This window comes from Chiloscyllium plagiosum, chromosome 10 (assembly GCF_004010195.1).
Source record: "Chiloscyllium plagiosum isolate BGI_BamShark_2017 chromosome 10, ASM401019v2, whole genome shotgun sequence".
Lineage (NCBI taxonomy): Eukaryota > Metazoa > Chordata > Chondrichthyes > Orectolobiformes > Hemiscylliidae > Chiloscyllium > Chiloscyllium plagiosum.
Genome location: NC_057719.1, coordinates 91,698,875 through 91,715,796, shown reverse-complemented (window position 1 = coordinate 91,715,796; position 16,922 = coordinate 91,698,875). Strand labels below are relative to the sequence as shown.

General features: G+C 43.7%; 1 protein-coding gene across 1 annotated transcript in view; it reads left to right on the top strand.

Moving 5' to 3' along the window:
- Positions 1–4,761: 4,761 nt before the first annotated feature.
- Positions 4,762–16,922, top strand: part of ubr1 (ubiquitin protein ligase E3 component n-recognin 1) — a 204,626-nt gene continuing 192,465 nt past the window's right edge. The window contains exon 1 of the mRNA XM_043698391.1: positions 4,762–4,866. Within this exon, the coding sequence (XP_043554326.1) occupies positions 4,795–4,866 (72 nt within the window). The 5' untranslated portion in view covers positions 4,762–4,794. The remainder of the gene's footprint in view (positions 4,867–16,922) is intronic.

Sequence of the window (16,922 nt, the reverse complement as noted above, 5' to 3'; positions counted from 1 at the left end):
CCTGCTTGCTATTTCCTCAAGGACTTAAGTAGTTCAAGAAGCTACCTTCTTAGAATCATCGAATCACTACAGTGTGGAAGCAGGCCATTTGGCCCATTTAGTCCACACTGACCTCCAAACAGCATCTCATCCAGACACACCCCCCTACTCCCATATTTACCATGACTAATCTACATATGCCCAGGCACGACAAGGCAATTTAACATGGCCAATCCATCTAACCTGCGCATCTTTGAACGTGGGAAGAAACCTTGCAGACACAGGGAGAATGTGCAAACTCCACACAATCACCCAAGGCTAGAATGGAACCTGGGTCCTTGGTGCTGTGAGGCAACACTGCTAACACTGAGCCACCTGCCACCTTTAGAAAAGGAGTTAAGCAGGGATGTTCACATCCTGTGAATGAATACATACGGACTATTAGACTGAGAACTGGCCCTTACAGGATGTTTGTGCAAGTAATTATATTTGGCATTCAGCAGGCGTTCTAGCTCCATTTATTTGTTTTTACAGTTAAGTGTTGATGCCACTGGATTACTGAATTCAGGGATATACATAAAGAGCACTACGTTTTCAATGTTGCCTAGATTTGTATAATTTAAAGGCAGGTAAAGTTATTAGTTCCCGTGTCGTTAATATTTTTCTTCATTGTGAGGAAATTATGAAACTTGCTCTTTTGACAATTCTGGTTCCCCTTTTCAACTTTTTCTTTATTTTTCTATTGAAAAAGGCAACTCATGACTTCTTCACCAAATCTGTTCATATTTAAGACTGTGATATGATGGTGTTGGCAATACTTTGCCTACAAAACCCACAGATCCATTGGCAGGATAGATGCTCCAACTCAGGGTCCTCTGTCAGGCCAGCATCCGCAATATTGAGGCATTGGTTACAATTAATCACCTGCATCAGGTGATTCACATCACCTTGGATATGGGTGAGATCTTAAAAGAATACATCTCAACTGTAATCAGAGAGATATTGTAGCCTGGGATTTCGGTTGGGATGGTGACGTTCGAGAGCATATTTAGACTAATAAGGAAGTGGTATGTTTTAATTGACATAAAGGTCAATAAATCCCCAGGGCTTGATGAGATGTATCCCAGACTTCCCTGGGAGGCAAGAGAGGAGGTTCCTGTGGCCTTGGCTGAGTCATTTAATACTTTGCTGGCCACAGGTGAAGTGCCAGATGACTGGAGGATCGCTAATGTGGTTCCTTTGTTCAAGAAGGGCAGCAGGGATAGGCCAGGTAATTACAGAGCAGTCTGACATCAATAGTAAGGATATCATTAGAAAAAGTTCTGAGTAACAGGATTAATTAACACTTGGAAAGGCAGGGATAGTCAGCACTGATTTGTTAGAGGGATGTTTTGTCTGACTAATTTAATTGAATGTTTTGAAAAGGTAACTAAATATATTGATGAAGGTGATGTACAGTTGATGTACATGGACTTCAGTAAGACCTTTGACAAGTTCCCGCATGAAAGGCTCGTCCAAAAGGTAAGAGCCCATGGAATCCAAGGCAAATTGGCAAACTGAATCCAAAATTGGCTTGCAAATAGGAGAAAAAGGTGATGGTGGAGGGTTGTTTTTGTGATTGAAAGCCTCTGACCAGCAGTGTACATCAGGGATCAGTGCTTAGTTCCTTGCTGTTATGAACATTAATGACTTGAATGCGAATGTAATTAGGAAGTTTGCAGATGGCACAATAACTAGTGGTGTTGAAAGTGAGAGGGATGGTCTCAGGATACAGTCTGATATTGATCAGCGGACAAATTAGGCAGGGGAACGGCAGATGGAATTTAATGATAATAAATGCAAGGTAGTATATTTTGGGAGGTCAATAAAGTAAGATTATACACAATGAATAGTAGGTCCTAAGGGAGTACTGAGGAACAAAGGAACCTTGTCAAAAAGTGTGGCACTGGAAAAGCACAGCCTGTCAGGCAGCATCCGAGGACCAGGAAGTTGACATTTCGGGGATAAGCTCTTCATCAGGAATGTGGGGGGAGGTGACCCAAGGGGACTGAGAGATAAATGGGAGTGGGTTTGGGGCTAGGGGGAAGATTATTCTGTGTGTGTAAAGGGGATTAAGTCTGTGAGAAGGTCCATGTGTGGGTGTGAGCGTGGGTGTGGGTGTGTATGTGTGAACGTATGAGAGAGAGTTTGTGTATGAGTGTGGGAGTGTGTGGGTGTGTGCATGAGAGTGTGTAGTGCAATGGGGTCACCTGTAACGTGACATGAACCCAAGGTCCCAGTTGAGGGCATCCCCATGGATGTTATACTCCATAACCACCTGATGAAGGACTAGCGCTCTCAAAAGCTAGTGTTTCCAAATAATCCTGTTGGACTATAACCTGGTGCTGTGTGATTTTTAACTTTGTACACCCCAATCTAAATCATAGACAGAGTAGATTGTGAGAGTCTTTTTCCCCATGGCAGATATGTCCTAAGACCAGAGGGCATAAGGTTAAAGTGAGGAGTAAGTGCTTTAGAGATCCGAGAAAAAAAAAATCATCCAGTGAATAGTACAAATATGGAATGTGCTGCCTGACAGGGTGGTGAAGGCAAGTACTCTCACAACATTTAAGAAGGATCTGATGAGCACTTAGAATGCAAGGTCACAGTAGGCAATGACCAAGTGCAGAAAATGGGATTAGTGTAGTTTGGTATTCATTGGTTGGCATAGACAAGGTAGGCTGAATGGCCTGTTTCGATCCTGTATGATTGTGTGATGCTACATGCAAGTAGTGAATACCCAAGACTTCCACCTACCTGCTTCAGCAAACATCATCTGTCCAGCTTGGATTATTTAGCACCTCAAGGCCGACAATTTCAGAGTAAAAGAAAGACATCCTCGCTCCTGAAGGACTGCTTAATTAAGAGAGAAAGACCAGAGACTGCCCTGGTGTGGAAGATACACAATTGTACCCTGCAGATAAAATTTGTGAATGAAACTAAATAGTATTTGCAGATGCCCCACCCTCTGGTGAACATGATGCTTTGTGGGCAGCACGGTAGCACAGTGGTTAGCACTGCTGCCTCACAGCGCCAGAGACCCGGGTTCAATTCCCGCCTCAGGCGACTGTGTGGAGTTTGCACATTCTCCCCCTGTCTGCGTGGGTTTCCTCCGGGTGCTCCGGTTTCCTCCCACAGTCCAAAAATGTGCAGGTTAGGTGAATTGGCCACGCTAAATTGCCCGAAGTGTTAGATGCAGGGGTAAATGTACGAGAATGGGTCTGGGTGGGTTGTGCTTCGGCGAGTCGGTGTGGACTTGTTGGGCTGAAGGGCCTGTTTCCACACTCTAAGTAATCTTAACCAATTTCTAAGATAGCCTCCATAAAGCTGGAGTCAGCTATAATCTTAGAATAAATACAGAATGTTCTGGTACTGAGGTCTGAAGAAGCGACATATCGGAACCGAAACATTATTTCTCTTGCCCTCTTCAAAGATGCTGCCAGACCTCCTGAGTTTCTCCAGCAAATTCTATTTTTGGATGGAGGTTCCTTCCTGAAGAAGGGCTTATGCCCGAAACGTCGATTCTCCTGTTCCCTGGATGCTGCCTGACCTGCTACACTTTTCCAGCAAAACATTTTCAACCTGCTTATAGATAGAGGGCAAACCCCGTATCCGCAGAATTTTTTCCATGGTTTCAATTAGCCTCGCCTGGAATGTATTATAGGGAACATTCCGGAACCAGGGACTAGGAGACTGCCAGAAAGGCGTGTTTCCCATTTAAATGGATGGGTTCGCTCCTATCTGCGCTAGGTCCTGAAACATGTCCCCCGCGGGTACAGGGGGACTAGTGTATTGCAAAGGTGGACGATTTGGCTGTTAAAACGATAGCAAGATTTTCAACATGTGCCAGATTACAAACCTTTTGCTGGTAACCGCAGCTAGCACTGCTGCCTCACAATGCCAGAGTCCCAGGTTCGATTCCAGCCTTGGGTAACTGTCTGTGTAGAGTTTGCACATTCTTCCTGTGCCTGCGTGGGTTTCCTCCCACAATTGAATTGAATTTATTGTCATGTGTACCGAGGCACAGTGAAAAGCTTTGTCTTGTAAACAATACAGGCAGATCACAGACTTAAGTAGCAAAGATAAGTAAATTAAAGGTAAACAGCGACAAAAACAAAAACACAGGTATAGGTGAATGTTAAGAGTTTGTGAGTCCATTCAGTATTCTAACAATGTTAGGGTAGAAACTGTTTTGAAACCAGCTGGTGCGTGAGTTCAGGCTTCTGTACCTTCTCCCCGATGGTAGAGGTTGAAGCAAAACATTGCCAGGGTGGGATGGATCTTTGAGGATGCTGGCGGCCTTTCCTTGACAGCGGGCCTGGTAGATGGATTCTATAGATGGGAGGTTGGCCTTTGTGATTGTCCGGGCCGAGTTCACCCACTCTCTGTAACCGTCTCCGACCTTGAATGGTACAGTTGCCAGACCAAGATGTGCAGGTTAGGGTGAACTGCCCATTGTGTTCAGAGGTGTGTCGGTGAGGTGCATTACTCAGGGGGTAAATGTAGAGTAATAGGGGAGGGGAATGAGTCTGGGGTGGGTTACTCTTCAGAGGGTCAGCGTGGACTTGTTGGGCCGAGGGGCCTGTTTCCACACTGTGGGGGAGTCTGTGAACTCGACCCCGGTCACGGAGCAGGAAGCAGCTTTCCCTCTCGCTCCGTCTGCTTCTCCTCCCCCTGCTGCTGGCTGGGGGGGGGCGGCAGCTGCCGTAAAGTGTTCGCCGGCCTCAGCTGGAAAACTGTCGCCAAGCGGGCTGACGCTCGGCGGTGGCGAGCAAGATGGCGGACGGGCAGCTGCGCGAGGCGAGTCTCGGCGGAGAGCCGGAGCCGGAGCCGGAGCCGGTGGTCCGGGTGAGTGCGGCCCCCCCCGGGGGCGGGCTGTCGGCACACACAGAGACACAGGGAAAGCCGAGGCCTCGCCGGTGCCGCTCTGACGGCTCGAGGCTGTATCAGGGAGCGGGAGCCTCTGAGGGTTGTCCGTCAGGCAGTGGAGCCGCCGCCGCCGCCTTTTTTTAACCCCCCCCGTGGACCCAGTCCATTAATGTGGTCGCTTTCCTGGCCCGTTGGTGTTGGTGCCCTCTCTACCCCCCCCCTCGGTCTCCGGTCTCCGGTCTCCGGTCTCAGTTTGTCAGCCCCCCCGGGTTTAGGGACGGTGTCCCAGCCGGCCATTGTGCCCAGCGCGAGCCTGTTGGATGCTGCAGACCCCACTGACCCCCAGCCAGCTCCTGGGCCTTGCCCCAGCCTGTTTTGTTATGCCTGCTCGGTTGGTGCGCCTGTGTCTGGGTCTGTCAGCATGCCACTGCCCTGGCAGGTTGGCAGTACTGAGTCTGCTGTGTGCCCATGTCCTGGTCTGCTTGCATGCCTGGCACCCATGGGCACGGTCTTGTGCCCGGCCCCCAATTTGTCAGTGTGTTTATCTGTGTCCCTGTATTTGTTTATTTTCCTTGCGTCCACTAAATTGTGGAGGAATCTCATTGGGGAAAGTGACAAATTTATAAAAATTTATGCTTTCAAGTTAATGTGACTGAATAGAGTTGTTTTCTTATTTGAGTTATGGGTTTGAAAGGGTATGACAGATACTTTTCCTTTTGATCTGTTTGACCATGAACTCCCTTTAAAATCTTAGTTTATTTTTAGTAAGTTGGGCTGGTTGTATTACGTCCAAACGTTCATCAAGATTACCCAAACTCAGTTGCCTGTATCCTAAATTACATTGAGTCCCATTAAGCCATTGCTCGTTGATGTATATTGATGTTCGATTTGGCAATGCTTACCTGTGTTTTTAAAAATAGCCCCCTTTTCCCCCCAGTAATCTCCTCCAGCACTCAAGCTTTCAGTTCGGCCCTCTTTAATCACTTTTCTGTCAGTAATTACATTGCTGTCAAGGTCTTAAACTCTGGAATTCTGGCTTTTAAGTTTCTCCACATTATTTTCATTCTCTCTCTCTCTCCTCACTTTTATGCAATTTCTTAAAAGCTTCCTATTTGACTAGATTGTACATCTCTTCAAATGGTTATGTCAAGTTTTGATTGATCATGCTTCTGTGAAGCATCCTGGATCTTCTAATCGCATTAAAGATGCGATATAAGTACAAGTTTTATTTGTTTATCTGTGAACTAAATCCTTGTGTTAATGATTTAAAATTATTACTTAGAAGTAAGGGTGTTCCTATGCTGTGAAGAAACTGGTGCAGAGATTCATCAAATAGTATTTAAATTTTATTGCATTTAACCAAATAAAATAAGAAACAGAAGCTCTTTCAATCACCTTGTATGTACATTCTCTTATTGCACCAACTTTCCCTATACCTTCACACTGGCGTCCACGAGATGCTTATTAGTGCTGTTGACTCAGTGAATACATTTTTTTGATGTTTTCAGAAAAATGCAAGGTTCCTGGATGGTTTTGCTTCACTTTTGTCGTATCACATAACTAAGGATACTTGTTATTCCCCTGTTGCTGTGTTGTTGAGGCTCAGCCAATTTAGCCCATAATGGGACTTGTTCCTGTTACTTTACAATTCAACATGGCTCAGTTCCCCCTCATATAAAAGGTAATCCCTAATTTTGAAAAAATTAAATCACTTTTTCTGTAAACTTTAAATGATCTATTAAACTATTAAATTTTTTATGACATGAAACACTTGCAGTAATCTAAACGTCAAGTTGCCATATTACCAGAGCACCACAGGGCTTGCCTTTCACAAGATAAAGAGATGACTAGTGACAGTTTAACCAGAGGGTCCCCATGCCTGAGGTGAGGTTAAGAAGGTGAGACCTTCATGGTGACTTGAGTCAGTGTGGGGATTATACCAATCCTTTGGTGTCAGTCTGCAATACAAACAAGCTATCCAGCCAGCTGAGCTAACCGACCCTTGAGTAAAGTGTTTTTGAAAGTTTTATCTGTGGAGCTAGAGGAGGCCAAATATGGTCAGGAATCTTTTAAAGAATAACTTGACATAAAATTTGTACTAGTGAAACCTCTTAAGAATTCTTATCTGATCTAGCAAGAATGCAAAGCAATGGTTTGTGAACTTATTGTGCATTTGATCTTTGGGTTGAAGATATTAGTTCTGTCTGATTTTATCTCCTCATTTTGGTAATCTTCTATACTAGACAGTTAACTGAAGCCAGTTAATATTGGTTTCTATAATAATGCCTCACTTCGTACTCTATTTTGATGTTGAATTTTCTATTGTGTCACAAAAGCTTTTCCTATAGATTGACCCTTGACAGACTGGAGTTGCTTTGAAGGACATTGTTCAGGCTTCAGGTGGCATCCTTGGAACTGTTTGCTTGAGCTATTGTTGCCTTTCTAAAGAGAATGTTGAATTATCAGGAGTGGGTTATATTGTGATTAGCATGCTAAGTGGAACTGGTATTTTTTTATTCACTCATGGAATGTGGGCTTTGCTGGCTGGGCTAACATTTATTGCCTGTCCCTAGTTTTTCTGAGAAGATGTGGTTATTCAGGATTATACTGAATATATATTCGTTTTTATTTTCTTTACTTCTTAAATGAAATATGAGTGTTGCTGGAAAAGCCAGCATTTGTGGTGCACCCCCGAGTGACCTTAAACTGAGGTCGATTAACAGTTATTCACATAATTGTGGATCTCAAATCACGTATGGGCCAGATAGATAAAAATGGCAGATTTTCTTCTCTTCAGGCATCAGTGAACAAGATGGGTTTTGTTTACAACAATTGATGGTATTTGTTATGATCACTATTATTGAGACTTGCCTTCAATTCCAGATCTGACAAATTGAATTTAAATGCTGCCATAGTAAGATTTGAACCTTTGCTATTATTATATTAAGCTGGACCTCTGGATTACTAGCCCAATAACATTACCACCACATCACTACCATCCCACATTATTAGTGGGTTCTGAATGCAGAACCAGTTAGCAAATGATTTTCCATTCACAACAGCAGATATATAGTTATTGTTTACAATGAGTATGCATTTCCAAAATAATCAGATTTGTTTGCTTTCATCTGAAGAGGTAGCTGATGGTAACACATCACTGAGTGCTAGTCTGTTGTTTACCTTGGCAGCAAATATTCAATAGAACTGGCTAGTAGGTCTATTCCATTCATTTTATGATTGAACATAGACTCTGTACATGCATTTAATCTTCTAAAAGCAACACCTACAGGTTAACCAGATGAAATTTTATGATTCCCCTTCCTGAGCTTTTGAACTGGTTGTTGTAACGTTTGTGGTAACGAGAAGCCTGAATTAGTAATTTGGCTGTCTCCCTTTGTCAGGCAACACCATTGTAGTAGGAGAAAGTGAGGACTGCAGATGCTGGAGATCAGAGCTGAAAATGTGTTGCTGGAAAAGCGCAGCAGGTCAGGCAGCATCCAAGGAACAGGAGAATCGACGTTTCGGGCATAAGCCCTTCTATGCCCGAAACGTCAATTCTCCTGTTCCTTGGATGCTGCCTGACCTGCTGCGCTTTTCCAGCAACACATTTTCAACACCATTGTAGTAGTAATGCAGCTGCGACAAAATCACGGATAAATCAATGTTTGTCACTCAAACTATAAACACGCCATTTCGGACAGTTTTTAAAAAAAAATCCATTTGCACAGCAAGTAGGGTCATTTATTTACAAGGACAGAAGTTTTAAACAACGGCATGTAATATCTTTCAAAAGCAAACAGATACCTGCAATACCAGCCCAGAGAGATGACAACACAGTTGAGAGACCTCCAAAAATGCTTCCTCAGAATTTGAATCAAGAGGTTTGCTCATCAATGTTGTCTTTGCAATAATTAAACTCATGTCAAATGTCTTTTTTAATCTAGGAATTGCATGAGAGCTTTATGCAGTTTTTTAGTCTCAATTCCTCACTTAACTGTTGTGATACATTTACAATTTTCCGCTGGTATTGCCAAATTGTTTGATCATTCAAGTGCTTTGACGGAGGATGAGGGTGATGCTTTAATTCTACAAAGGCGATAGTGTTTAATTATAATGACTTAGTTTTAAAATAGCATGGAAGTAAAAGCTAATGGCATTCGTAAATCAAATTTTGCATTTATCTGTTGCCATTTATGGTACTGCGGGAAGTGCCAACTCATTTCAGTCAAAAGTACTATTGCAGTGTAGGGATGCTATATAGGGAGATATAACAGTCAACTTGTGCACAAGGATTCACAAGCAGTAATAAACCAATAAGTTGTCGTAATGCTGGTTGAGGAATAAACAGAACTTCAGGGAAAATCTCTCTAGTGTTGAGAGTGTGGTGCTGGAAAAGCACAGCAGGTCAGGCAGCATCTGAGAAGCAGGAGAATCAACATTTCAGGCATAAGCCTGAAGAAGGGCATATGCCCGAAACGTCGATTCTCCTGCTCCTTCAATGCTGCCTGACCTGCGCTTTTCCAGCAACACATTTTTCAGCATAAGCCCTTCATCAAAATCTCTCCAATCAATCTGGAATACAGAGCTGGAAGCTTTGACATTTTCATGAAAGAGCAGGTGGAACCTCAGTTTAATATCTGATCTGAGATGTGGTACCTCTTGACAGTGTAGTACTCTCTTGGTGCTCGCAGACTTCTGACTAGGATGAGAGTGCTACTGTTTTGCCAAGTCTGGCACCTGGAATCCATCCAATGATAGAATCTCAAATTTTACTTGTCATAAAACATTTCTTATTTCAATCACACAATACAATAGATGTGAATTTCATACTTATGCAGTGGTAAGATTTAATAACTATTCCTACGTCTTTGCTACTCCAGTGTTAGTTGTGAGTAATAGTTCTGGTAAGAGTGAAAGGTCAACGTTATAATTTGTGTTTCTGTTTTAGCCGGGTTGCCACCCAGTTACGTTCAGGGTGCTCCATCCTGGGGAATGACATTGAGGCCACAGCAAAATTGCTTTTGCTCATCAGCAAATACAATGACTGGACAATTAAAATACACATCATCTTGTATAGACATGACCACCGCACTATCCTTGTGGAGATAAAGACCTGCCTTCACATTGAGAATAACCTCCATTGTGTTGTGTGGCACTATCACCGCGCTAAATGGGACAGACTTTAAACATATCTAGCAGCTCAGCACTGGGTATCCCTGACATGTTGTGGGCCATCAACAGCAGCAGAATTGTACTCCAACGCAATCTGCAACCTCGTGGCCTGGAATGTACCCCACTCAACCATTACCATCAAGCCAGGAGATCAACTGTGGTTCAATGGAGAGTGCAGGAGGGCATGACAGGAGCAGCATCATTTACACCTGAAAATGAGGTGTCAGCCTGGTGAAGCTAGGACTGCTTGTGTGCCAAACAGGATAGACAGAGCTAAGCAATCCCACAACCAACGGACCAGATCTAAGCTCTGCAGTCTTTCCACATCCAGTTGTGAATGGTGGTGGACAATTAAACAACTCACTGGGGGAGGAGAAGGCTCCCAGCACATCAGTGCAAAAGATAAGGCTGATGCATTCGCTGCAATCTTCAGTCAGAAGTGCCGAGTGGATGATCTGTCTCGGGCTCCTCCAGTGGTCCCCAGAATCACAGATACCAGTCTCCAGCCAATTTGATTCACTCTACATCATATCATGAAACAGCGGGAGGCACTGGATACTGCAAAGGCAATGGGCCCTGATAACATTCCGGCAATAGTACTGAAGACGTGTGCTTCAGAACTTGCTGCCCCCGAAGTCAAGCTGATCCAGTACAGTTACAACACTGGCATCTACCTGACAGTGTGGAAATTGCTTTATGTCCTGGACACAAAAAGAAGGGCAATTCCAACCTGGTCAATTCTCGCCCAATCAGTCTCCTCTCCATCATCAGTAAAGTGATGGAAAGGGTCATCAACAGGGGTAATGAACCCGGCCAGGTGTTAGATTTGGACGTAGGTGAGCACTTTGGTGCTAGTGACAACAATTCTGTTATGTTTACTTGAGCAATGGAAAGGAATAGGTATATACTGCAGGGTAAGATTTATAACTGGTGGAAAGGCAATTATGATGCAATTGGGCAAAATTTAGGAAGCATAGGATGGGGAAGGAAACTGCAGGGGATGGGCACAATTGAAATGTGGAGCTTGTCAAGGAACAGCTACTGCATGTCCTTGATAAGTATGTACCTGTCAGGCAGGCAGAAAGTGATTGAGTGAGGGAGCCATGGTTTATTAAGGAAGTTGAATTTCTTATCAAGAGGAAAAAGAAGGCTTACGTGAAAATGAAACATGAAGGCTCAGTTAGGGTGCTTGAGAGTTATAAGTTAGCCAGGAAGGACCTAAAGAGAGAACTAAGAAGAGTCAGGAGGGGATATGAGAAGTCGTTGACAGATAAGATCAAGGAAAACCCTAAAGCTTTCTTTGGTATATCAGGAATAAAAGAATGATTAGAGTAAGATTAGGTAAAAACAATGACTGCAGATGCTGGAAACCAGATTCTGGATTAGTGGTGCGCTGGAAGTTTGGAACTAGGGTGAGGTGGGGGGAGGGGAAATGAGGAAACTGTTGAAGTCCACATTGATGCTCTGGGGTTGAAGTGTTCCAAGGCGTTCTTCCTCCAGGCGTCTGGTGGTGAGGGAGCGGCGGTGGAGGAGGCCCAGGACCTCCTTGTCCTCGGCAGAGTGGGAGGGGGAGTTGAAATGTTGGGCCACCAGGAGCTTCAGGGCAGAGGAAATGACCTGGGAGTTGCAGTGGGAGGAGGACTTTTTGTAGAGAGGAGGAAAACTTCTTCAAGGCAGGCATCCTTGCAAGAGGATTCGCAGTAGGGTTAACAACAACTGGGTAAAAACAATGACTGCAGATGCTGGAAACCAGAGTCTAGATTAGAGTGGTGCTGGAAAAGCACAGCAGTTCAGGCAGCATCCGAGGAGCAGTAAAATCAACGTTTCGGGTAAGATTAGGTCCAATTAAGGATAGTAGTGGGAAGATGTGTGTGGAGTCTGAGGAGATAGGAGAGGCACTAAATGAATATTTTTTGTCAGTGTTCATACTGGAAAAGGGCAATGTTGTCGAGAATACTGCAGTACAGACTACTAGACTAGATGGATTGAGGTTCACAAGGAGGAAGTGTTAGCAATTCTGGAAAGTGTAAAAATAGATCATTTCCCTGGGCTGGATGGGATTTATCCTAGGATTCTCTGGAAAGGTAGGGAGGACATTGCCGAGCCATTGGCTTTGATCTTTATGTCGTCATTGTCTACCGGAATAGTGCCAGAAGACTGAGGATAGTAAATGTTGTTCCCTTGTTCAAGGGGAGTCGAGACTACCCTGGTAATCGGAGACCAGCGAGCCTTACTTCTGTTGTGGTAAAGTGTTGGAAAAGGTTATAAAAGAGTGGATTTATAATTATCTCGAAAGAAATAATTTGATTAGGGATAGTCAGCACTGTTTTGTGAAGGGTCAGTCGTGCCTCAAAACCTTATTGAGTACTTTGAGTAGGTGACCAACCACGTGGCTGAGGGTAAAGCAGTTGTGGTGTATCTGGATTTCAGTAAGGCATTTGGTAAGGTTCCCCATGGTAAGCTATTGCACAAAATATGGACGTATGGGATTGAGGGTGATTTAGCGGTTTGGATCAGAAATTGGCTAGCTGAAAGAAGACAGAGGGTGGTGGTTGATGGGAAATGTTTGTCCTGGAGTTCAGTTACTAGTGGTGTTCTGCAAGGATGTGTTTTGGGGCCACTGATGTTTGTCATTTTTATAAATGAGCTGAAGGAGAGCGTAGAAGGATGGGTTAGTAAATTTTCAGATGACACTAAGGTTGGTGGAGTTGTGGATAGTGCTGAAGGATTTTGTTGGTTACAGGGGATAAGGTGCAGAGCTGGGCTGAGAGGTAGCAAATGGAGTTTAATGTGGAAAAGTGTGAAGTGATTCACTTTGGAAGGAGCAACAAGAATGCAGAGTACTGGGCCAATGGTAAGATTCTTGGCAATGTTGATGAGCAGAGAGATGTCAGTGTCCATGTGCATAGATCCCTAAAAGCTGCCATCCAGATTGATAGGGTTGTTAAGAAGGCATACGGTGTGTTAGCTTTTATTGGTCGAAGGTTTGAGTTTTGGAGTCATGAGGTCATGCTGCAGCTATACAAAACTCTGGTGCAGCCGCACTTGGAGTATTGCGTACAGTTCTGGTCACCACATTATAGGAAGGATGTGGAAGCTTTGGAAAGGGTTCAGAGGAGATTTACCAGGATGTTATCTGGTATGGAGGGAAGGTTACAGAGGGACAGAGATAAGCTGCAGAGCTAGGCTGAGAGGTGGCAAATGGAGTTTAATGCAGAGTGGGAGGTGATTCACTTTGGAAGGAGCAACAGGAATGCAGAGTACTGGGCTAATGGTAAGATTCTTGGTAGTGTGGATGAGCAGAGGGATCTCGGTGTCCATGTACATAGATCCCTGAAAGTTGCCATCCAGGTTAATAGGGTTGTTCAGAAGGCATGCGTTGTGTTAGCTTTTATTGAGAGAGGGATTGGGTTCCGGAGCCATGAGGACATGTTCCAGCTGTACAAAACTCGAGTGCGGCCGCACTTGGAGTATTGTGTCCAGTTCTGGTCGCCGCATAAAAGGAAGGATGTGGAAGCTTTGGAAAGGTTCAGAGGAGATTTATAAGGATGTTGCCTGGAATGGAGGGAAGGTCTTATGAAGAAAGGCTGAGGCACTTGAGGCTGTTTTTGTTAGAAGAAGGTTGAGAAGTGAGTTAATTGAGACATATAAGATAATCAGAGGGTTAGATAGGGTAGACAGTGAGATCCTCTTTCCTCAGATGGTGATGGCTAGCACGAGGGGACATGGCTTTAAATTGAAGCTTGATAGATGTAGGACAGATGTTAGAGATAGTTTCTTTACTCAGAGTAGTAGGGGCATGGAATGTCTTGCCTGCAACAGCAGTAGACTTGCCAATTTTAAGGGTATTTAAATGGTCATTAGGTAAATGGTCATTAGGTGGATGAAAATGGAATAGTGTTGGTTAGATGGGCTTCAGATTGTTACGCTGATCTGTGGAACCATCGAAGGCTGAAGGGCTGTACTGTGCTGTAATATTCTATGTTCTGCATAACAGTGTTATCAAGCGGCATCTGCTGAACAACATCCTGCTCAGTGATGCCTAGTTTGGATTTTGCCAGAGTCACTCGGCTCCTGATCTCAATACAGCCTTGGTTCAGATATGGACAAAAGAGCTAAATTCCAGAGGTGAGGTGAGAGTGACAGCCCTTGACATCAAGGCTGCATTTAAGAGTATGGCATCAAGGAGCCTGGCAAAACTGGAATCAGTGGGTATCAGGGGTCAGACCCTCTGCTGGTTAGAGTTATACCTGGCATAAGGGAAGATGGTTGTGGCTTTTGAAGGTCAATCACCTCAGCTCCAGGGCATCTCTACAGGAGTCAGTCAGGATGGTGTCTGAGGCCCAACAATTTTCAGCTGTTCATCAACGACCTTCCCTCTGTCATAAGGTCAGAAGTGGGGATGTTCACCGCTGATGGCACAGTGTTCAGCACCATTCGCGACGACTCAGATACTGAAGCAGTCCATGCTCAAATGCAACAAGATCTGGACAATATCCAGGCATGGACTGACAAGTGTCAAGTAACATTCGTGCCACGCAAATTCCAGACAATGACCATCACCAATAAGAGACACTCTGACTACCATCCCTTGACATTCAACAGTACTGAATCCCAACATCCTTGGGGGTTACCATTGACCAGAGGCTCAACTGGACTCACCACATGAACACAGTGGCTACAAGAGGAGGTCTGAGACTGGGGAGTGTAACTCATCTCCTGACACCCCAAAATCTATCCCTCTTCTACAAGGTACAAGTCAGGAGTGTGATGGAATACTCCCCACTTGCCTGAATGGGTGCAGCTCCAACAATACTCAAAAAGCTTGACACTATCCGGGACAAAGCAACCCACTTGATTGGCACCACCTCTACAAACATTCAATCCCTTCACCACCGGTGCTCAACAGCAGTAGTGTACTACCTACAAGATGCACTGCAGAAATTAGCCAGAGATCCTTAGCACCTTCCAAACCCACAACCACTTCCATCTAGAAGGACAAGGGCAGCACGTATTTGGGAACACCACCACCTGCAAGTTCCTCTCTAAGCCATCCGGACTTGGAAATGTACCACCATTCCTTCACAGTTGTTGGGTCAAAATCCTGGAATTCCCTACCTCCCGACATTGCGGGTCAACTCCCAGTAAGTGGACTGCAGCGATTCAAGAAGGCAGCTTAGTACCACCTTCTCAAGGGTAAATAGGGATGGGCTATCAATGCTAGCCAGTCAGTGACGCCCAAGTCCCACAAATGAATCAAAAAAGCAATTCTCTTTTTGCGATATTTGATCCTCCTGCTTATTTCTCTCTCTCTTTGCATTCTTTAGTATTGGAGCAAACCCTGTTCTTTGCTTCACTATACTGTTTATTGCTTTTTTTTCCCTACGAACAAGCTTATACTTTGTATGGATGTCTTCAAAATAAAATCCCTGCACTGCACAGTCCAAAGGGACATTATTACAAAATTCAGAAAGAACTTGATAAATCTGGTCAGAAGCTTATGTCTATCCTCCGATCAAAATAATCACATACTGTAGGAGCTTAATAATTAAAACAGTTTGTTGTCACTGTGGAAGCACCATGTCTTAAGAATGGTTACGCGAAAGTTTTAAGCTATGACCACCTCTCTCCTCCAAGATTTGCTATCATGCTTTTTTATGGCTTTAGTGAAGTTTTAATGATTGTGATATTTTGGGCAAAAGCTAGATATTTCCTTTTAAGAAGTTTGTCTCTAGATGTTGGGTATAGTCCAATCCAGATTGATGAGATGAAAATATCTTTTGTTTTGATTGCTGGAAGGATCATCCAGAGGGCAACGGTTGAACAGACATAAACCAAGGAAAGGGTGTGATTATCTGTGCAAATTGACTCAAAAACAATATTTGTATCAGATTTGGTCAGACATGAAAGATTCTTGACCTCTGAAGTTAGTTTTTTGACCCTATTTTGTTTTCCTAAAGCTTGTTATTTGCATAAAGGGAAGTGAATTGTTGTGGTAATTGTTTAGTGGAAATTTTGAAAGATTCCCAGAAGCAAGTACTAAGTTCAATGTTTTTAGTAACTGAAAAGCCTAAAGAGTCCAGTCAGGAAATGGTGATGGTTCCCGACTAATAATCAAAGAACACGCACGAATAATCCAAAGAACTGTGGTGTCTCCCAAACTTCACTATGGTTTCTGAAAACTTGAAACTAACAGGCTGATTTTTAGTGAAAACGAATGAAATTGCTGAATTGTTGGAAAAGAAAGCATGATTTCAGTGTTGCCGTTAGAGAAGGAAACCTGCCTTTTCCTTGATTTGTCTTATATGTTATGATCTCTGTAGAGACTGATAACTTCTGAAAGGAACTCAGACTTCCAGTTTGTAGCTGAAAGGGTGAAATAGCAAATTTTATGCTTTTACAACTTTTACTTCTGACCAAATACTATCTTAGAGGCAATTTATACTTTAAATCACAAAACTTTTAAATCACAATTCTTTTAGCATTACTAAAAACACTTTTCACAGATGTACTATAATGTTCACTGTCCTTTGAATGGACATTCAGTTCTCCTGGAACAAGTCTGAAATGATACTTTGCTCCAAGGGAATTATTTCTATTCTTTTCCTCTTTCAGCCTGGGAACTTGTAATCCTAAAACTGTCTTTCATTTTTGTTGTCCCCTGGAGATCCTTCCTCTCGTGGAAGCTAAGCAAATCTTCCAGCTTTGTTTTAACTTCTTGTAAATTTGACCTTAACAGTCTGAGTGCAAGCTCTCATTTGTATTCCGGTATGTCAAGCCACAGCATCTTGCTGGCTATGGCTGCTCCCTCTCTTTCCCAGATCCTGGCCTGAGTTATTTTGAACTTTTCCCCTCTTAAAGCC